Source organism: Chlorocebus sabaeus, chromosome 24, assembly GCF_047675955.1.
Source record: "Chlorocebus sabaeus isolate Y175 chromosome 24, mChlSab1.0.hap1, whole genome shotgun sequence".
In the NCBI taxonomy this organism is placed as follows: Eukaryota; Metazoa; Chordata; class Mammalia; order Primates; family Cercopithecidae; genus Chlorocebus; species Chlorocebus sabaeus.
Window position 1 is genome coordinate 67946148 of NC_132927.1, and position 23352 is coordinate 67969499.

The 23352-nt window shown below is 39.0% G+C and overlaps 1 protein-coding gene across 1 annotated transcript in view; it reads right to left on the reverse strand.

The window, feature by feature from the left end:
* CATSPERB (cation channel sperm associated auxiliary subunit beta) overlaps positions 1-23352 on the reverse strand; it is a 150867-nt gene that overhangs the window by 61336 nt on the left and 66179 nt on the right. Inside the window, exon 14 of the mRNA XM_073010823.1 lies at positions 14456-14600. Coding sequence (XP_072866924.1) covers positions 14456-14600 — 145 coding nt within the window. The remainder of the gene's footprint in view (positions 1-14455; positions 14601-23352) is intronic.

Consider the following 23352-nt stretch of genomic DNA (forward strand, 5'->3'; position numbering starts at 1 on the left):
GACTCCTGAATTAGGAAAATGCGTGTTAGTTTTTGTTAAGTCCCTGGGAAGTCGTTTCCAGACTCCGTGTCACTACAGAATCTGTTCATTGAAGTAGGGGAAGAAACAAACAGAGGGGATGTTTAATTAAGAGATCTAGAGGAAAAGAAGTTAGGTCTCTCTAGCAGTGGTTTCTCTTCCTATTACCAGCAAATCAGATTCCTGAAGAGGTAAAAGGCAGTGAGAAAATGCCTTAGGAAGGCAAGGGGAATCGTCAGTAGACATTGGTCATTAAGTTATACTGGGATTAATATGTTGAACCAAACTGGGCATGCTGTGGTTCTCTCATCCTTAGGGTGCCACATTGAGAGGCACTGTCAGTAATCAGATGATGCTGCAGCATTCACTTAGCCAAGCAGACACTGGTCCTGAGACAGAGTCCCCTCCCTTGGAAGGAGCTAGAGTGAAAGATCATAGCTCAGGATGAAAAAGGCTAATTTCTGCACACTGCGTCTCACCCAAACCCACCCAGTTAGCTCAGGCTCTCCTAGTTCATTCTACACATAGGAGTGTCCAGGACTCAGTTTTTAGATTTCTTCTCTCACTATCTTTGGAGATCTCATACAGTTTCAGGATTTTAAATCCATCTTTAGATGGATAATTCCCAAATTTAAATCTACCATCTAGTGCTCTTCCCCGAAGTCTAGGCTTATGTAGCTAACTGCCTTCCAACAGCTTCGTTCGATGTTGGTTGGGCCTCTCAAAGTGAACTCATTCCAGACTGAGCTCCTGATCCTCATGCAAACCTCCTCCAGCCCCAGCCTTCCTCACCTTCATTAATGGCAGCTACATTATTGCTGCTGCTCAGCCCAAAAACCTCAGTGTCATTCTTAATTCCTCTGTCTCTCATACCCTGTATCGAATCCATCAGAAATCCTATTTACTCAAGCCTCATAATATATACAGACTCTAGCCACTTCTCACCTCTGTCATCACTACCACCCTGTACAAGCCACTGTCACCTCTCTTGTGCCTCCTAATTGGTCTCCGTGATTCTGCCCATAGCTCCCTTCAGTCTATTCTCAAAAAAGCATCCAAAGTAACACTTTCAAAATGTTAAGTCACTTCATCCACTCCCCTTATCAAAACTCTCCATGGCTTCAACCTCTCTCTCAGTAAGAGTCAAAGTCCTTGCAATGCCCTCCAAGGGCCACTGTGGTCTGAATTCCAGTACTTCTCTGACCTTATCTTCTATGACTTTCTGCAATGCTTACTCTGCTCCAGCTACACGAGCCTGAGGTTGTCTATCTCCACAATTGGATAATCTGTTACAGGAATAGCTGGGCTCCTTACTCTCCAACCTTACACTTTTAATATATTGTTCTTGCTTGTCTAGACTAATTCAGCCCTCCAATACAATGATGAATAGAGGTAGTGGTAGATGACATAGCAAAAGCTTTTGGTGTGTTACTAGAAAATCTGATTGGATATTTGCTATAGCTTCTTTCCCCCCTAGATACTCTTAATCAAGAAGTTACATTCTATTCATGCTTTAATAAGTGTTTGTTTAAAAAATCATGAATGGCTGGGAGCAGTGGCTCACACCTGCAATCCCAACACTTTGGGAGGCGGAGGTGGGCAGATCACCTAAGGTCGGGAGGTCAACACCAGCCCGGCCAACACGGTGAAACCTCGTCTCTACTAAAAATACAAAAATTAGCTGGGTGTGGTGGTGGGCACCTGTAATCCCAGACAATGCAAATCAGGGCTGCAAATCTTACAGAGGCCTTCCAATGGCCATAACCTCTCAGACGGAGTTTTCTCTCTTTTTCTTTTCCTACCCACTTAACAAGACAACTTTGTTGTATTCCTTGGGGATATGTGTGAGTGTGTATGGATTTACCTCTGATTCATCTTTGTCCTAAGGGTAGAGCCCTTAGGGGTTCTGGTGTATGGTGGGGCACACCATCTATTATTCTCACTACCTGGGTAGACTCAGGGCCGTAACTCTTCATTAGTCCACCAAATTCAAAGTCTAAGTTTGCAGGAATTTGTAAATCTCTTCAGGTCAAAAGGACTTTGGTACTGTGTGCCCTGTTTACCTCTCCAAGTGTATTAGCCTGTTTTCATGCTGCTAATAAAGACATACCTGAGACTGGGTAATTTATAAAAGAAAGAGATTTAATTGACTCACAGTTTCACATGGGTTGGGGAGGCCTCACAATCATGGCTGAAGGCAAATGAGGAGCAAAGTCACATCATACATGGTGGCAGGCAAGAGAGCTTATGCAGGGGATAGGCTTTATAAAACCATTAGATCTTGTGAACTGCCTTCATAAAACCATTAGATCTTGTGAGACTTATTCACTGTCACCAGAACAGCATGGGAAAGTCCTGCCCCCATGATTAAATTACCTCCCACCAGGTCCCTCCCACAACATGTGGGGATTATGGGAACTACAATTCAAGGTGAGTTTTGGTTGGGGACACAGCCAAACCATATCACCAAGGTTTTGTTTTCCCTTAGAGTTTGGCCTGGTTGTTTCTATTAGCTTTTCAGGTTATCAATTTAGAAAATAATTTTTCTAAGTATTTTGTTAAATTATTCTCAGCAGCAAAGTGATGCCACACCTGGAAATAGATACTGTGTTCTGTGGATGATGTTCATTGTATCATTATTTATCCAGCTGCCCTATGTGTAACTCTTGACTATACCCACTTCCTCCTATTTCAAAGCCAATCCTTCACAAACTCCCACTGGTTTCATTCATAATTTGCCATTGTTTTTTTCATACTTGTGGCCACTTTTCTAATCCAGACCCTCATCATCACACTGAAACTTTTAAAATAGCCTCTTATCGACATATCACTTGGCCTAAAATCTTACCTCTTCAGGAATCTGATTTGCTGGTAATAGGAAGAGAAACCACTACTAGAGAAACCTAACTTATTTTCCTCTAGATCTCTTAATTAAACATCCCCTCTGTTTGTTTCTTCCCCTACTTCAGTGAATAGATTCTGTAGTGACACAGAGTCTGGAAACGACTTCCCTTGGATTTAACAAAATCTTACATTTTCCAGTATATTCCCCTATATGATCTTTCTAAAATACAACTATGATTATATTAATAATCTTTTAATGGCATGATGAAATTCTTTAGCTTGACTCAAATGGAAAACTAGGTTCAGTTTACCTCCCTGCTCTCATCATCAATGAGTCATCCCTAGGAAATTTAGCTGTAGTATACTACATGTGCCCTATATTTCAACACTTAATTCCTCTACATGGAATGTTCCCTTATAGTCTTATCTTGATCTTCATATATTAAAGATTTAACACTGTCAATTTCAAATGTATTCTACTTTGGCACTTCAGTTGATTTCTTCTTATGTTCCTTATAGTTCATTTTTGTATATTTACATATCTTGTATTATTTTAGAGCATTGATTCAATATGATATAATTTTACTATTTATATTTTATCAGAGAAAGAACTTTGTTTATTGAATACTTTCAGCCTAAAACTCTTGCTCTGTGTGTGAATATGAACATTACTGCCTCTGCTTTCTCTCCCAGTGTGTTTGGCATAGTTGTTCAAATCTTTATTCATATTTTTTTTCTCTCCAATTTAGCTTTAAGTTTTTCACTCCTGGCAATATATTTTAAGATTTTAAAATCCAAAATAAGACTCTGTCTTTAATTGAGAAATGTAGATTACCTCCATTATCTGCTCATTCCCTCATCTGCTTCAGGGCTGCTCACCAAGACTACAATACGTGCTACACCACACAACACAACAAATGCTTCACCTGGCACTTCCTATTCACCTATCTCGCCTTTTTTTTTTTTTTTCCTGTGTAGCATTTATCTTACATACAGTCTATTTTGGTTTATTTGTTAATTATCAGTCTTTTCTGACAAGTGTGTAAATTCCACAGGAAAAGAGACTGCTGTACCTTAGTGATTGGAACAATACCTGGCATATACAAGATACTCAATCAATGCTGTTGAGTAAATGAATCTGTAACATTTATGGTGATAACTGCAGACCAGCTCCACTTTTGGTTATTCTATTTTATACTTTGTACATTTTCCGGTATGTCTTCTTTTCTCTTTTTCATGTCTATTTTTATGGGTTATTCTGTCTCTCTTGCTTTAATACATACACACAAACTTAAATGTATATATGTGTGTGTGTGTGTGTGTGTGTGTGTGTGTAGACATTGTTGCCCTGGCTGCTCTTGACCTCCTGCGCTCAAGCGATGCTCCTGCCTTGGCCTCCCAAAGTTGTGGAATTACAAGTATGAGTCACACATCTAGTCTTCTTTTGTTTTTTAAGACTTGTATTGTACACACTTCTTTTTTTTTTTTTTTTTTTTTTTTGAGACAGAATCTTGCTTGTCACCCAGGCTGGAATACAGTGGCAGGAACTTGGCTCACTAAAACCTCCGCCTCCCGGGTTCAAGTGGTTCTCCTACTTCAGCCTCCCAAGTAGCTGGGATTAAAGACACCTGCCAGCATGCACATTTTTTAAAATTCTGTGAATGATCACAATAAAGGATTCCAAAAAAATTCCTAACTCCATGTAAAGTTATACTCAGATAAACAGATAGGATTTTGGATTGCCTTTTAGGGACGGCAAAACTTTGGCTTTTTGGTTTTAACTTTTTGTTATTCCTCTTGTCTTTTAAATTCTTGATAATTTTATCATGCAGTTCTGAAAGTCTCCAACTGTGTTTTTATTTTTTGTGTCAATAATATTCATAATTATTTCCTCTGAATCACATGTAGTCAGGTTTTTTCTTATGCTCCCGTGAGCTTTTCAGTAGCAAAACTTTGCTGATGTAATTGCTAAGGTTCAATATGCCATATTTTGTGGATAAATATGGCAAGAAATGCTTGTTTCACATGTTAACAGCTTAGGAATTGAGACACGTCTTATAATTGATGTGTCTTACAATCATTGTCAGCCAGAGGGCACTCAAACCATAGTGGTCAATTGCCTACTTTGTCTCAGTTATTTATACTGTCATCACTTTAATTGAGCTTCCTAGATCATTGGTGCAATACATGTTGAGTTTTATTGCTGCTTAAAATGCTTTCAAACAAAGTTATTGTGGATGCAGAGAATAAAACAAAGCAATAGGACCTATGTTTATCAGTAAAGCCAGTGTCATGGAAGGAATCACCATAATTTGTTGTAGAAGAATTTTACATTCTCTTTTAGAAAATGAATATGAATATGAATAATGAGTTGAGTTGGTTCCAAATTCTTACATGAAACTAATTTTTTTGGAGGTTCTATATTAGAATATGCAAACGGTTGCAGCAGAAGAATCCAAGGCTGACTTGATTTTTGTTTCTTTAAAGTTGATTTACATTTTCCATTTCAATAATTCAGAAGAGTGTTTCTGCTTTTAGTATTGGTTTGTTTTGCTTTTAGTTAAAAAAATTAATGTCATTATTGATTTTGGTTTCCTTTGTTCTTTCTGTTTTTTGTATTTATCCATCCATCCATCCATCCACCCACCCATTTCTATCAGAGGGCTATACTATGCCAGGAACTGTAGATAAAAGAGAGAAACATACAGCCACAGTTTTTGTTCATCACTAGAAATTCCTACAATTTTGCAGTTTCTGAATCCTTAGCATCTATATTTATTATTTTAGATTTTCTCCACTTATTTGTTCATTTTACATCTGGGTATGTTTCTATAGTTTATATTTATAATTTTAAATATTTTATAATTTTTATTGACAATTTAGTTTTCTTAGGTGTTATTTTTACTGTTTCCAACATTATCTTCCTAGGTCTATTTTGGTTTTTATTTCACAAAATGCACTTTTTATTCTCTATTTGGCCATTCCTCCAGATCCACTCTCAGACTTTCTCCTTCCTGTTTGGTGCAATGGAAGACTGATTTCTATGAATTATAATCTTTGTGCTGTTTCCAGTTGACTCCTGATTGGGCTTGGCAAATGAAATGCAGCAGCAGGAGTTAAGAAAGGGGAAGGAAACAGAAGTTAAGGTAGTTTTCACCCTCTTTCTTCTTGCTTTGGTGGTGTGGTTCTGTGGTGGCTGTGAGCTTCCTAGACGACACCTTTTAAAGGGTGGTCCCTACTCCATTCCAGCTTTGACTGGGCTTTAGTAATGCCATCTATCTATCTTATCCCTCTAAGCAAAGAGACTGTAACATCTTTCTTCCATTGCTAGTCTCTGGATATTTTAATATCACTGTTGCTCCCTTTAACCATGTCTGCCCTCTGCAAATAGTCTCCTTATAAAGCTTCTTCAGGTAAAACACCTGAGTGGAATTATGTTTCCTGCATAGTCCAAAACGGATAAGGTGTTTTTACTTACAATGTCCCTAGGGCATAGAATATAGAGGTGGAACTCTGGGACTGAGCTGCTTACATACTTAATGAGTGAACAGATGACCACTTATGCCTGGCAAACCATAGCAAGCAAGGGCTTCACAATTACTCAAATTATCTCTGTGGCGAGTGTGGGATGCAGTGTCTGTGGAGGGCAAGACTTGAGGTGGTCCAGTGGAGTAGCTACAGTTGATTACAATGACAACCATGGTTTTTACAAAGATTGTGGGGTAGCATGACTTTCATGGATATATTGGAGGGCTTACAAAAGCAAAAAGAAAAGCTTAAGATGAATATTCATTTCAAGGCCAGAGTAGAGGCTCTGGTAGTCATACGGGAAAAAAATGAACTTCACTTCATAACATATACAAAATTAGAGATTTTACATTTGATCTGTATATGAAATCTAAAACAATCAATTTCCAGATGAAAACAGGAGAATATCTTCATAGCTTTGGGATAGGCAAATAATTCTTAAATAGAATACAAGAAGTAAAAAGTGCTAACCATAAAAGGAAAGATTGATCAATTGAGCTTTCAAAAATTAATAATTTTTGTTCAAAAGATACCATGAAGAAGGTAAATAAGACAAGCCACTAATTACAAGAAGATATTTCCAAGTCATATTTCTAACAAAAAATCATACCCATAATACATTAAAATCTCATAGAAGCAGCAAGAAAAGTAACTCAAATCAAAACTTCATTCAAAAAAGACTTGAAAAGAATTTGCAAAAAAGGATATAAAAATGAACACATGAAAATGCGCTTAACATTATTACTCATACAAACTAAATCTTCAGTGAAAAGGCTGGGCGCAGTGGTTCATGCCTGTAATCCCAACAGTTTGTGAGGCCTACATGGGCAGATCACTTGAGGTCAGGAGTTTGAGACCAGCCTGGGTACCTGTAATCCCAGCTACTTGGGAGGCTGAGGCAGAAGAATCACTTGAACTCGGGAGGCGGAGGTTGCAGTGAGCTGAGATCATGCCACTGCACCCCAGTCTGGGCAACAGAGCAAGACTCTGTCTCAAAAAAAAAAAAAAAAAAAAAAAAAAATGGCAAGAGGCAAGCGGCAAGAGGGAGCTTTCTGGAATACTGGAAATGTTCCACATTGTGCTCCTAACAATATTCACGATTACTTTCATTTATTTCACAATCATATGATGCGTGATCACCAGAATCTTAGGTTGACACAGCTGCTGTCTCAACACATGATTCAGACATATAGACCACAAGGATTAATCCTGATACTACCATAAGTTAAACAAAAGCTTTATTGACAGAATAGAGAATAAATAAACTGAGTGGTGAAGATCTGGAGAAATAGAATCAGGATTTTGTGGTCTCTCTTTATCCTCAAACAAGGAAGGACCAACAGAGGAGATTCTATAACTGTAAAACTGCTTTTGCTGGTGAACATCAAGGACAAAATATTGAGGCCTACAAAACCATGCTTTTTGAAGTTATATCAGAAACCTTCAGAAATTTGTCATTTAAAATCATATCAGAGAATGAAGATCAGAAGAAACTGGTTTTGAACTGTACAATAAAAAATGCTGTGTGTTAAAAACAAACAAACACAGCCTCTGTCTTGTCTTGGTGACAGTGTTTTTCTAATTCCTGTTAGACCTAATAAGATATTTCCAAGTCTACCTCAATCTCAAAACTTACCCAATAATCTATAACAGTTCGTTGTTGAGGCAACATTGAGAGAAGGAAGGTAAATCAACAAAATCCTGGACTCTCGGTAATACCCTCCTAACAAGTAAGAAGGCATATTGGTCCCTTTTCATGCTGCTGATGAAGACATGCCTGAGACTGGGCAATTTACAAAAGAAAGACATTTAATTAGACTTACAATTCCGCATGGCTGGGGAAGGTCTCACAATCATGACAGAGGGTGAAAGGCACTTCTTACATGGTTGCAGCAAGAGAGAAATGAGGAAGAAGCAAAAGCGGAAACCCCTTATAAACCCATCAGATTTCGTGAGACTTATTCACTATCATGAGAATAGTGCAGGAAAAACCAGCCCCCATGATTTGATTACCTCCCCCTGGGTCCCTCCCACAACATGTGGGAATTCTGGGAGATACAATTCAAGTTGAGATTTGGGTGAGGACACAGCCAAACCATATAAGAAGGTGACAGTGGATGAGAAGATATCAAAAGGAAAAGTAAAGGGAAAAATCAAACCCTCATGAGTGAAACCAGGTTTACCACTTTCCAAGGCACTTCACTGAGTTGAGAAAATGGGTCCAAGTCCTATCTAAATGAGGTGAAGCAGATGGGTCTCAAGAATAATTCACTTACACTATGTTAGAGCAAATAGAAGATCTGACCCGACCAGTGCTGTATCTTTAATGATGAACTTGATGGAAACAGGAAGAGTGGGAGGAATAGAAGAAGAAGGAAGGAAAAGGGATAAAGAAGGAGGTGGGTGAGTAGAGGAGGAGAGTAGGGAAGATTAGAAAGGGAGAGATTATAGAGAGGAGGCAGAGCAAGATGGCCGAATAGAGCCTCCAGTGATTATCCATCCCTGCAGAACATCAAATTGAACAATGATGAACACAAGAAAGCACCTTTATAAGAACCAGAAATCAGCTTGGGTACCAGCTTGGCCACAGTGGACAATGCATGAAGTGGGCTCCTGGGGTCTCTGATTCCAGTACTTGGCTCTTGGGTGGCATTTCTAAACCTGCCCTGGGCCAGAGTGTGGCCACTGCCCTGAAAGGAGAAACCCAGGACTGGCAGCATTCACCAGAACCTGACTGAAGAGTCCTTGGACCTTGAGTGAATAGCAGCGGTAGCCAGGAGGTAATTGCCATGGGCTTGGGGTGGTGGTGGCCATGGAGAGAGACTGCTCTGCTTCAGGATAAAGGAGGGAAGGGTGGGAAAGACTTTGTCTTGCAGCCTGGATGCCAGCTTAGCCACAGTAGAATAGAATACCACATAGACTCTAAGGCTCTCAACTTCCTTGGCTCCCAGATGGCATCTCTGGACCTAGCTGGGGCTGGGGGCAACTCACTGCCCTGAAGCGAAGATCATAACCCTGGCTGGACTCATCACCTGATGACTATAGAGCTCTTGGGCCTAGAGTAAACATAGGTAGTAGCCAGGCAGTGGGCACTGTGGGCCTTGGGCAAGACCCAGTGCTGTGCTGGCTTTGGGTTTGACCCAGTGCAGTCCTAGTGGTGGTGGCTACAGGGGTGCTTGCATCACCCCTGCCCTAGCTCCAGGCAGCTTAGCACAGAGAAAGAGACACTATTTGTTTGGTGGAAAGTAAGGTAAGATAACAAAAGTCTCCTCTTGGTAATACAGGGAGTTCTCCTGGATCTTACACAAGACCACCAAGGCAGTACTTCTACAAGTTGGCAATAGCCAAAGCATTACTGGGCTTGAGGTACCTCCTAATGCAGATTCAGCTACAGTGAGCAAAGACTTAGATCACAACACTCAAGTCCCTTTGAATACTTGGAAAGCTTTCCCAAGAAGGATAGGTATGAACAAGCCCAGACTGTGAAGATTACAATAAATACCAAACTCTTTAATCCCCAGACACCAATCAATGTCCAGAAGCATCAAGATCATCCAGGACAACATGACCTCACCAAAGGAACAAAATAAGGCACCAGAGACCAATCTTGGAGAGACAGAGATATGTGACCTTTCAGACAGAGAATTCAAAATAGCTGTTTTGAGAAAACTCAAGGAAATTCAAGATAATACAGAGAAGGAATCCAGCCTGTCAGATAAATATAACAAAGAGACTGAAACAATTAAAAAGAATCAAGCAGAATTCTGGAGCTGAAAAACGTAATTGACATACTGAAGAATTATCAGAGTCTCTTAACAGCAGAATTGATAAAGCAGAATAAAGAATTAATGAGCTTGAAGACAGCCCAGTTAAAAATGCACAATTAGAGGAGATGAAAGAAAAAAGAATAAAAAGGAATGAAGCATGCTTGTAAAATCTAGAAAATAGCCTCAAAAGGGCAAATCTAAGAGTTATTGGCCTTAAAGATGAGATAGAGAAAGAGATAGGGATTGAACATTTATTCAAAGGAGTAATAACAGAGAACTTCCCAAACTTAGAGAAAGATATCAATATTCAAGTACAAGAAGGTAACAGAACACCAAACAGATTTAAGCCAAAGAAGATTACCTCAAGGCATTTAATAATGAAACTCCCAAAGGTCAAGGATAAAAAAAGGATCCTAAAAGCAGCAAGAGAAAAGAAACAATAACATACAAAGGAGCCCCAACACATTTGGCAGCAGACTTTTCAGTGGAAACCTTACAGGCCAGGAGAGAGTGGCATGACATATGTTTTTTAAAACTTTTATCCTAGAATGGTATATCTGGCAAAAATATCCTTCAAACATGAAAAAGAAACACTTTCCCAGATAAAAAAAGAAACCTGAGGTATTTCATCAACACCAGACCTGCCATATAAGAAATGCTAAAGGGAATACTTCAAGCATAAATAAAAAGATATTAATGAGCAATGAGAAATCATCTGAAGGTACAAAACTCACTGGTCATAGTAAGTACACAGAAACATACAGAATATTATAACATGTTAATTTTGGTGTGTAAACTCATATCTTGAGTAGAAAAACTAAAAGACACACTGATCAAATATAATAACTACAACAACTTTTCAAGATATGTCAGTTTAAAATAATGGGTTATAAGATATTACGGTAACCTAGAATTTAAAAACATACAACAGTTATACAAAAAATAAAAGCAAGAAATTAATAGAAGAATTTATCAAGTGGAATAAAAAATCAGTGAGCTTGAAGACAGAAATTAAAACATGCTACCAGAGAAAATTGTCTTCACTAAAAGGAAGAGAGGAAGGAAAGAGAGAAGGAAGGGAAGACCACAAAACAACCAGAAAAAAATTAACTAAATGTCAGGAGTAAGTTCTTACTTATCAATAACAACATTTAATGTAAATGGACTAAACTCTCCAATCAAAAGACGTAGAGTGCCTGAATGGATTTTTTTTTTTAAAAGTCCCAGTGATCTGTTGCCTACAAGAAACACACTTCACCTATAAAGACACACAGACTGAAAATAAAGAGATGGAAAAATATATTCCATGCAAGTGGAAACCAAAAAAGAGCAGAAGTTGCTATACTTATATCAGACAAAATAGATTTCAAGACAAAAACTATAGAAAGAGACAAAGAAGGTCATTACATAATGATAAAGGGGTCAATTCAGCAAGAGGAAATAAAAATTATAAATACATATACACCCAATGCTGGAGCACTCAGACACAGAAAGTAAATATTATTAGAGCTAAGGAGAGAAACAGATCCCAATACAATAACTGTTGGAGATTTCAACAACCCATGTTCACTTTTGGATGTGATTTTCTCTCTGGACAGGTCATCCAGACAGAAAATCAAATAAGAAACATTGGACTTAATCTGCACTGTAGACTATATGGACCTAATAGATATTTACAGAACATTTCAACCAATGGCTGCAGAATGCATGCTCTTCTCCTCAGCACATAGATCATTCTGAAGTAAATAGAATATATGTTAGGCCATCCATATCCATACGCAGAAGATATCCATGTGCAGAAGAATGAAACTAGACCTCTTTCTCCACACACAAAAATCAAATCAAAATGGATTAAAGACTTAAATCTAAAAACCATAAAATGACTAAAAGAAAACTTTGAGGAAACTATCCAGGACATTAATCTAGGCAAAGATTTCTTGAGTAATATCCCACAAACACAGGCAACCAAAGCAAAAACGGACAAATGGAATCACATCAAGTTAAAGAGCTTCTGCACAGCAAAAGAAACAATCAACAAAGTGAAGAGACAATCCACAGAACAGGAGAAAATATTTGCAAACTACTCATCTGACAAGGAATTAGTAACTAGAATATATAAAAAGCTCAAACAACTCAATAGGAAAAAACTAACAATCTGCTTTTAAAATGGACAAAAAATCTGAATAGACATTTCTCAAAAGATGACATACAAATGGCAAACAGGCGTATGAAAAGGTGCTCAATATCACTGACCATCAGAGAAATACAAATCAAAACTACAATGAGATTATCATCTCATCCCAGTTAAAAGAGCTTTTATCGAAAAGACAGGCAATAATGAATGCTGGTGAGGATATGGAGATTGTACACTGTTGGTGGGAGTATAAATTAGTACAATAGAGAGTACATTAGTACTATGAAGAAAAATTTGGAGGTTCCTCAGAAAACTAAAAATAGAGCTACCATATGATCCAGCAACCCCATTTCTAGGATATACCCCCAAAAAGAGATCAGTATATTGAAGAGATAGCTACACTCCCATGTTTATTGTAGCACTATTCACAATAGTGAAGCTTTGGAAGCAGCCTAAGTGTCCATCAACAGATCAATGAATAAAGAAAATATGGTACATATACACAATGGAGTACTACTATTCAGCCATAAAAAAGAATGAGATCCTGTCATTTGCAACAACATGATTGGAACTGGAGGACATTATGTTAAGTAAAATATGCCAGGGACAGAAAGACAGAGTTTGCATGTTCTCACTTATTTGAGGGAACTAAATATTTTAAAAATTGAACTCACAGACAGAGAGAGTAGAATAATGGTTACCAGAGGCTGGGAAGGGTAGTGGGGCATTATGTAGGGGGAGAATGGCGATGGTTAATGGGTACAAAAATATCATCACATAGAACAAATAAGATCTAGTATTTGACAGCACAACAGAGTGACTACAGTCAATAATAATTTATTGTACATTTTAAAATAACTGGAAGAATATAATTTGAATGTTTGTAACACAAAGAAAGGATAAATTCTTAATGTGATGGATACCCCATTTACCCTGATAAGATTATTGCACAGTGTATGCCTGTATCAAAATATCTAATGTATCCCATAAATTTATACACCTACTATGTACCCACAAAAATTAAGAATAAATTTTTTTTAAAAAAGGAAGGGAAGAGAAGGAAGAAACTAACAGCATGTAAAAGATAAAAAGAATCAAGTTGAGACAAAGCATATCCCAAGAGAAGAGGTAAATTTACTTCCATATTCTGCTCAAAAAATATTAATAAACTAAATTCAACAAAACAAGATCTCAAAGACTCAATAATAGAATGACAAAATAAAATGAAAATGCAGGTCACGAACATATAGAAATAAATTGAGAATCATGTCCCTTTATCACTCTAGGGTCCTAGGCTGGTTAGCAAAATTCAACTGAGTTGGAAAGGAGTGGGCAACTGTCATTAAGGTCAATCAATATTAACTGTTTTGAGATTTGCTAAAGGGTTCAGAATTACAGCCAGATAGGAAGAATAAATTTTAGTGTTCTATACCACTGGAGGATGGCATAGTTAACACTAATATGTTATATAGTTTCAAATAGCTAGGAAGAGGATATTGAACATTCCCAATACAAAGAAATGATAAATATTTGAGATGACAGAAATGCTAATTACCCGGATCTGATCACTCTACATTATATGTATCAAAATAGTGCTTTGTACCCCATGAATATGTAAAATCAGTATTTGTTAGTTAAGAAGTACAATTATACTTAAAAATTAGCTACTTCTTTTGCTATGCAAACACTGATAGGAACTACATAGAGTTGATCAATGAAAGCACAAGATTACTAAATGAAAGCGATGAGAGCAGTGTATCATTCACACAACTCCACCATTACTAGTTGTGTGTCAGTTGTATCAGTGTAATCAGCAAAAGTAAGCTAACATTACGTACTTCAGCAAGGTTGTTGTGAATATCGAATGAGACGATATTTGTAACATGTTGAACACAATTGTAGCTTGACAAGTGGCAACTGTTATTATTTGGCTTTTGGGACAGTAAAATGTTTCTGAAATGGTAAATGAGAACATAGCATGATGACCTAGTGTTGCCTTTCTTTAGGGCTATCCATAGGATACTACTTCTATAGATCCTACAAATCCATCACCCCTAATAGTTTTGAGATCTTAGGATTAGTTAATTAATACGGCAGATTTTTCATATATCTTCTAATCCTGGGCCACATGTAATGCTTACACCAGTGAAAGCAAATTTCTTACCTGCCTTTGTCAAGTAAACCTTTCCACGTTGAGAAACAAAAGTAATAGCTGATGTATAAAAACTATGAAAAGTCTTCTTTATGATATCATCATGAAAGTCAGCTACTAATTGAAAGGTGCTGCCGCCATCGACTGAAAGCCATATCTAAAGGAATAAAGAGATTATACCTCACTAAATAGCTGCCATGCAACAGTTGGCAATTACCTATCAGCCTACATGAGAATAGCCATGTAGCATGATCTTTTCCATATGCCTACATTCATCACACACACACACACACACACACACACACACACACACACACACACACACAGGTATGCAGACTCCTTATCTACTTTGTCTACCTTCTATTTCCATCCTAGAGTGTGTATGAAGGTGTCTGTGGCAGAGTAGCAGGTCTACACAATATGCATAGTGATTGTATAAAACAACAAAGTTATTCCTATGATCTCCCAAATAATTCCGTGTTCATAAAAGAATGGAGTGCTAGGTGCATTTGGATCTGGGGAGGGGTTTACGCCATATTGACATAATACTTCATGTTCTAGGTGTCTGGCAAATATATACGCAGACATAATTTGCATGGAAAAGCCCTTGTCATTTGCAAGGGATATGTCCTGGTACCTTCGTAGATCCTGAAATCACTTATCTCACTGTACAGTCATATTAGTTTATTACAATAGCATCTTAGTTTCTCTATTTCCTCATCTTTAGGTAAGAGTTGTTTGAAGATAAAACAGATCGATTATGTATTAATGATTCCCACTTGCTACCTCTTTTAATAGCCTAAGACTCATTCACATGAAGATTTCTGTTGTTTGGATTTTTAAAAATTAATTTTAATAACAAGTTATACAAGAAAATAGGCTTTTCTTGCATTTCCAACTTTATAAAATATGGCTGAAGAGTCTGAGACCACCATCCAAATAATTCTTCTTTTATACCTCATCTGATATAATCAATCCTAGTCTCCTCTATCTCTTCCCAGAGGTAACCAGTTATTCAGTTTGCAAATTCTAAGCATTTACATTCATATGTATTCAGATACCAATAAAATATGTACAGTACTGATTTCATTTTTATGGTGGGCAGGAGAGAAAGGCTTTTAGACTTGGACAGGAAGTACCTTTGACCTGGACTGCTTGCTTACTGGGCCTGAATATTACAAACACACACAGGAAACGTACTGAATACACATAGGTCCTTTTGTTACTCAGGATGCAGCACTCATTGCTGGCATAATACAATCCATGAGCCGAAACAAATGGTATGTGGACCTCAATTTTCACTCTTACTTTGGGCCCTGCAAACATTACTGGTGAGCAGGGAGGTAGTTAGGGTGTCTAAGGAAGGGCACTTTGAACAGTAGGTTTGAACTTGTATCATACTGTACCTGTTGTTCTATAAGTTACATTTGTCACGCAACCCTATGTCTCGGGTCTTTTTATGTTAGCTCATGTGGATCAGCATGTTCTTCTACACTGTCCCATAATCTCCAACTTATGGATATATCATACTTGAGATAGTCTACTTTTCTACTAATGAGCATTTAAAAGTTGTACCCAAATTTTCAGTGTTGTGAATAGTACTGCAGTGAACATTCATTTATCTGCCTATCTGTACTAATGTCACAGTGTTATCTTTAAAGGAAATACTGAAAAATTGAGTTGCTGAGTCAGATGCTATGCATACATATAAGACAGGGTCTCTGTCACCCAGGCTGCAGTGCAGTAGCATGATCTTGGCTCACTGCCACCTCTACCTTCCCAGCTCAAGTGATCTTTTCACCTCCGCCTCCCAAGTAGCTGGGACTACCGGTGTATGCCACCATGCCTGGCTAATTTTTGTACTTTTTTGTAGAGATGGGTTTTTGCCATGTTGCCCTGGCTGGTCTCAAGCTCCCAGGCTTGGCCTCCCGAAGTGCTGGTATCACAGGCATGAGCCACTGCATCTAGCCACATTTCTACAATTTTAATAGAGACTACCCAAGTGCTCTTCAGTTTTGCTGAACCAGATTATAGTCCCACCAGTAGTGTATGAGAGTATCTGTTTCTCCAAACCTCACCAATACTTGATATGACCAAAAATTTATTTTTAATTTTTACTTATGATCTGAATGAAAAATGACATCTCATTGCATTTTTTCCCTAAATATTTTAAATTATTTGTCTATACATGGCTCATTTGTATTTTTCCTTATTTAATAATATAACGAACTGTGTGAACTGAAAACCTATGAATCAGCATATTGCTAGTAATTTACATCTTCCTGTTTCTCTCCATTCCTATCCCTCTACCTTTCCTGTTACATATCCAATATCTTGAATTTTGTGTTTTCTCATTCCCTTGGTATTTAAATTATTTTTAGCGCATATGTTTAAATAACATATTGCTTAATTTTACTTATTTTTGCTCTTTGTAAAAAGGGCTATCCATACCATATATTGTCTTCTATAACTTACTTCTCCTCAACATTATGTACTTAAATTCATACATGTTGCATACAGCTCAGTTCATTTGCTTTTTCATTTCCATATAAAAGTTCATTAGGTGAATAAGATGTAATTTACTTACTCATTTTCCTATTCATAGACATCTGGATTACTTTTAGTAATTTGATCTTATTACTAGCAGTACCCATGACAAACATTTTAAAATGTCTCTGGATATATGTATTTCCCTTGCTGAAAAGTGAAATTGGTGGGACACAGGATATGCAAATATTCACATTCACAAGATAATAATAATGGCAAATTGCTTTCCAGAATAGTTATAATAATTTACTCTCCCAGCAGCAATATATAAGAAATCTTGTTGATCTACACTTTCTTCAACACTTTGTATCGTCAGAATTAATTTTGCCAATTAAGTATCTGGAAATGATATCATTGTTCATTGCTGATTTGTATTTCCCTGATTGCTTGTAAACTCCATCATCTCTTCACATATTCATTCCACTTGTTTCCTTTTCTGTGATATGCTCATTTGTGTTTTTTCCTTTTTGTTATTAGGTTGTCTTTTTCATATTGCTTTGCAGAAATTCTTTATATATTCTTACTTCTATAATTCTTTCTTAGTTAAATGTGTTGCAAATATCATCTCCCAGTTTGCAGATTGTTGTTTTTCACTTCTTAGGATATCCTTCATGAAAAAGTCTCTTCGTTTTTCTCTCCTTCTTCTTCCTTTCTCCTTCCTCCTCCCTCCTCCACCTCCTTCTCCTCTTCTGCTTTCCTTTCCTCCTTTTTTAAAAAAGAGGATGCAGAGAACTTTCATTAGATAAAAAGTGAAGTTAAGAGACTCTATGATCTGATTTGGGGGCCTAACCAAATGAGAAAACTGACCGCTAAATGGCTGACTTACAAGTGAGCTTTTGGCCATATCACCAGTGTAACTTAGGATCAGTCTTCATTTCCTTTATTATTTTTCATTTTGAATGTTTAACTGGATCCAAATTATAAGTCATTGCCAAATTACTTTGGAAATATCCTTTGTCTTGATTATGTTACTGCATATGGATGGTGCTCAAAATTATTAAAAATTAATTCAGATGTTTTCAATTTTGTGAAGAGATGGCAGATATTTTCTAGGTCAAAATACAAAAGTGATTTGTGATCTAACTATTGGTTATCTTATAATTTTTTCTTTTTTATTGAGGTAAAAAACACATATCATAAACTTTATCATGTTATCCATTATTAAGCATACAGTTCAGTAGTGTTACATTAATATTTACATTGTAGTGGAAGAGTTCCCCCAGACATGCATAGTCTCCCCCATTACTAGCATTCCCCAACAACTGATGAACCTACATTGATACATCATTACCACGCAGAGTCCACAGTTTACATTAGGGAGCTTTCTTATTCTTGTACATCCTATGGACTTAGACAAATGTATAATGGCATGTATCCACCATTATAGTATGAGACAGAAGAGTTTCACTGCCCTAAAAGTCCTCTGTTCTCGGCCTATCCAACTTCTCTGCCCTCTAATCCCTGGCAGCCATGGATGTTTTTGCTCTCTCCATAGTTTTGCCTTTTCCAGAATGTTATATATTGGAATCATAAAGTTTGTAGCATTTTCAGATTAGTTTCTATCCCTTAGTAATATGCATTTAAGTTTCTTCCTTTTTTTTTTTTTTTTGGAGACAGAGTCTCACTCTATCGCCCAGGCTGGAGTGCAGTGGTGCAATCTCGGCTCACTGCAACCTCTGCCTCCCCAGTTCAAGCGATTCTCCTGTCTCAGTCTCCTGAGTAGCTGGGATTACAGGTGCCCACCACCACACCCAGCTAATTTTTGTATTTTTTGTAAAGACAGGGTTTCACCATGTTAGCCAGGCTGGTCTCAAATTCCTGACCTCAGGTGATCCTCCCACCTCGGCCTCCCAAAGTGCTGGGATTACAGTCTTCCACGTCTTTTACATGGCTTGATATCTCCTTTCTGCTTAGCACTGAATAATAATCCATTATCTGGATACACCAAGTATATTTGTCCATTCTCCTAGTGAAGGACATCTTGATTGCTGTACAACCCTCACATCCAACTGGACCGTTTTGTAAGCTCTATTAGATTTACATCAGTTTTAGCTATTGTTCTTCTGTTTCCACAAGAATTGTTCCAATTCCTTGGCCTTTCTAAATTTTTGTTCAACTGTTAGTTCTGTTTCTTAGCTCCATTTCAGAGGACACCATATAAACGCTTTATCTTTAATTCTGACTATTTATTGTCCACAATCAAAACACACACAAATGGATTTTGTGTGTGTGTGAGATCAGGTCTCACTCTGTCACCCAGGTTGGAGTGCAATGGCACAGTCTTGGCTAACTGCAACCTCTACCTCCCAGGCTCAAGGAATCCTCCCACTTCAGCCTCCTGAGTAGCTGGGACCACAGGCACATACCACCACAGCTGGATTTTTTTTTTTTTGTATTTTTTGGTGGAGACAGGGTTTTGCCATGTTGCCCAGGCTGGTCTTGAACTCCTGAGCTCAGGCGATCCATCCACCTCGGCATCCCAAAGTGCTGGGATTACAGGTGTGAGCCACTGCACTCAGCCTGAATTTTTGAGATGTATAACATACTGGCAAAAAATTTGATCTACATGCTTTTAAACCATTAAGTTCAAGTATGACAACTTCTTACATCACTGTTAGTTTCTAATCCATGGGCCCTAGGAATTCTAGAACAAAAGACAATGAAACAACCACTTTTTCAAAAAATGACAGAAAATGAGTAAATAAAGTCATAGGATTCTACACAGTTGGAGAAATACACAGAAAAAAAAAAAAAAACCACAAGATAGATACTGGAGGAACTTCATGCCCAAGAAGTCTATTTAGATGATCACCTGTTATATATGTGGAGAAACCTGAACACGACCGAATGCAAATTGTGTTCCTCTTATAAGGGGAACAAACGTTCAAGGGTCAAAGAAGAAATTAGGGGTTTTAAACTGATATTGGCTGGGTGCAGAGGCTCATGCCTGTAATCCCAGCACTTTGGGAGGCCAAAGTGGGCAGATCACTTGAGGTCAGGAGATCGAGACCAGCCTGGCTAACATGGTCATGGAACCCCCTCTTTACTAAAAATACAAAAATTAGCTAGGTGTGGTGGCAGGTGCCTGTAATCCCAGCCACTTGGGAGGCTGAGGCAGGAGAATCACTTGAACCCAGGAGGTGGTGGTCACAGTGAGCCGAAATGGTGCCACTGCACTCCAGCCTGGGTGACAGAACAAGACTCCATCTCAAAAACAAACAAACAAAAAAACAAACAAAAAAACCAAAACTGATGTGGTTAGGCTTTGTGTCCCTACCCAGATCTCATCTTGAATTATAATCCCCATAATCCCCAGGTGTTGAGGAAGGAACCAGGTGGAGGTGATTGGATCATGGGGGCAGTTCCCCCACGCTGTTCTCATGATAGTGAGTGAGTTCTCATGAGATCTAATGGTTTTATAAGAGGCTGTTGCCCCTTCACTCTGCCACTCTTCTCTCTCCTGTTGCCATGTGAAGATGTGCCTTCTGTCATGCGAGGTGAAGCCTTGGACTTCCTGGGTCGAGTGGGGACTTGGAAAACTTTTCTGTCTAGCTAGAGGATTGTAAACACACCAATCAGTACTCTGTTTCTAGCAAAAGGTTTGTAAATGCACCAATCAGCACTCTAAAAATGCACCAATCAGCACTCTGTGTCTAGCTAAAGGTTTGTAAACGCACCAATCAGCACTCTGTGTCTAGCTAAAGGATTGTAAATGCACCAATCAGCACTCTGTAAAATGGACCAATCAGCACTCAGTAAAATGGACCAATCAGTGCTCTATAAAATGGACCAATCAGCAGGACATGGGTGGGACTAAATAAGGGAATAAAAGCTGGTCACCCAAGCCAGCAATGGCAACCCACTTGGGTCCCCTTCCACGCTGTGGAAGTTTTGTTCTTTCGCTCTTCACAATAAATCTTGCTGCTGCTCACTCTTTGGGTCCCACTACCTTTATGAGCTGTAACACTCACCGCGAGGGTCTGCAGCTTCATTCCTGAAGTCAGGGAGACCATGAACCCACCAGGAGGAACAAACAACTCTGGACACACCCCCTTTAAGAGCTGTAACACTCACTGTGAAGGTCTGTGGCTTCACTCTTGAAGTCAGCGAGACCATGTACCCACTGGAAGGAAGAAACTCTGGACACATCTGAACATCTGAAGGGACATACTCTGGACACACCATCTTTAAGAGCTATAACACTCACCGCAAGTGTCCATGGCTTCATTCTTGAAGTCAGCGAGACCAAGAACCCACAAGAAGGAACCAATTCCGGACACATTTTGGTGACCACAAAGGGACAATCACCAAGTGGTGAGTACCATTGGACCCCTTTTGCTTGCTATTCTGTCCTGTTTTTCCTTAGAATTCAGGCGCTAAATACCGGGCATCTGTTGGCCAGTTAAAAGTGACTAGCATGACTGCAGGATTAAAGACACGGGTGTCAGCCTTTCTGGGAAGGGGCTCTCTAACAACCCCTGACTCTTTGGAGCTGGGAGCTTGGTTTGCCAGGAACCAACTTTTGCTTTTCCTGTACTTCTGGGCTGAGCTGAGGGTCAACAGAGAGGAAAGCCATTCAGCTTCGGGGTCCCAACAACAAGTTGGTTGACCCTGCAGCCATGAGTGGAACTCTCAAAGTCATGTGGCCCAAGCAAGACTCGCCCATCAATCCTATCTATCCTGACCCTTGCCTCCTGGGTCCTAATGCCTGTCAGACAAACTTCCTCCCGCCTCTCTTCTCCAAGGCTAGTCACGCTTCTAAAAACAACTCCCTGTCTCTAGTGCTTTTCTAGTTTCTCCTATAAGGATGATTTCTAGTATAAACTTTAGGACTCTATTCCCTTCTTCAGGCATCCAGGCTCACTAATCAGAAACACATAATTTTTGCCCAAAGTCCCATTGTAGGGGGCACTACCTGGAATTTCAGGATCCCTCTTCAGACAAGCAGGCCTAATAAAAGCTATTCCCAAAGCTAGGATATGGGGAGCCTCAGAAATTGTATCCTTCCTATTCACATAAGTGAGGACAAAAGGCATCACCCTTTCAACTCTGGAGATCCCTTCCCTCCCTCACGGTATGGCCCTCTGCTTCATTTTGGGGCATAACATCTTTATAGGACATGGGTAAAGTCCCATTACTAACAGGAGAATGCTTAGGACTCTAACAGGTTTTCGAGAATGCATCGGTAAGGGCCATTAAATCCGATTTTTCTTGGCCTTCTTTGTGGTCTAGGAGGACAGGCAAGGGTGCATGTATTCGAGAATGCATTGGTAAGGGCCACTAAATCCAACCTTCCTCAGTCCTCCTTGTGGTCTAGGAGGAAAACTAGTGTTTGTGCTGCTGCATCGGTGAGTGCAACTATTCCAATCAGCAGGATCCAGGGACCATTGCAGGTTCTTGGGCAAGAGGTGTTTCCACTGCTGTGTTGGTGAGCACAACTATTTTGATCAGCAGGGTCTAGGCACCATTGTGGGTTCTTGGGCAAGAGGTGTTTCTGCTGCTGCATCAGCGAGTGCAACTACTCTGATAAGCAGGGTCCAGGGACTGTTGCGGGTTCTTGGGCGGGGAGGGACACAAACAAACCAAAACCACAGATGGTTTTGTCTTTCAGATGGGAAACACTCAGGCATCAACAGGCTCACCCTTGAAATGCATTCTAAGCTACTGGGACTAATTTGACCCATAAACCCTGAAAAAGAGGCGGCTCATTTTTTTCTGCACGATGGCTTGGCCCTGATATTCTCTCTCTGATGGGGAAAAATGGCCACCTGAGGGAAGTATAAATTATGATACCATCCTGCGGCTTGACCTTTTCTGTAAGAGGGAAGGCAAATGGAGTGAAATACCTTATGTCCAAGTTTTCTTTTCATTGAAGGAGAATACACAATTATGCAAAGTTTGCAATTTACATCCCACAGGAGGACCTCTCAGCTTACCCCTATATCCTAGCCTCCCTATAACTCCCCTTCCTATCAATAGGCCTCCTCCAATCTCCCCAACCCAGAAGGAAGCAAGCAAAGAAATCTCCAAGGGATTACAAAAACCCCCAGGCTATTGGTTATGTCCCCTTCAAGCTGTAGGGGGAGGGGAATTTGGCCCAACCTGGATACATGTCCCCTTCTCCCTCTCTGATTTAAAGCAGATCAAGGCAGACCTGGGGAAGTTTTTGGATGATCTTGATAGGTACGTAGATGTCCTACAGGGTCTAGGGCAAACTTTCTATCTCACTTGGAGAGATGTCATGCTATTGTTAGATCAAACTCTGGCCTTTAATGAAAAGAATGTGGCTTTAGCAGCAGCCCGAGAGTTTGGAGATATCTGGTATCTTAGTCAAGTAAATGATAGAATGACAGCCGAAGAAA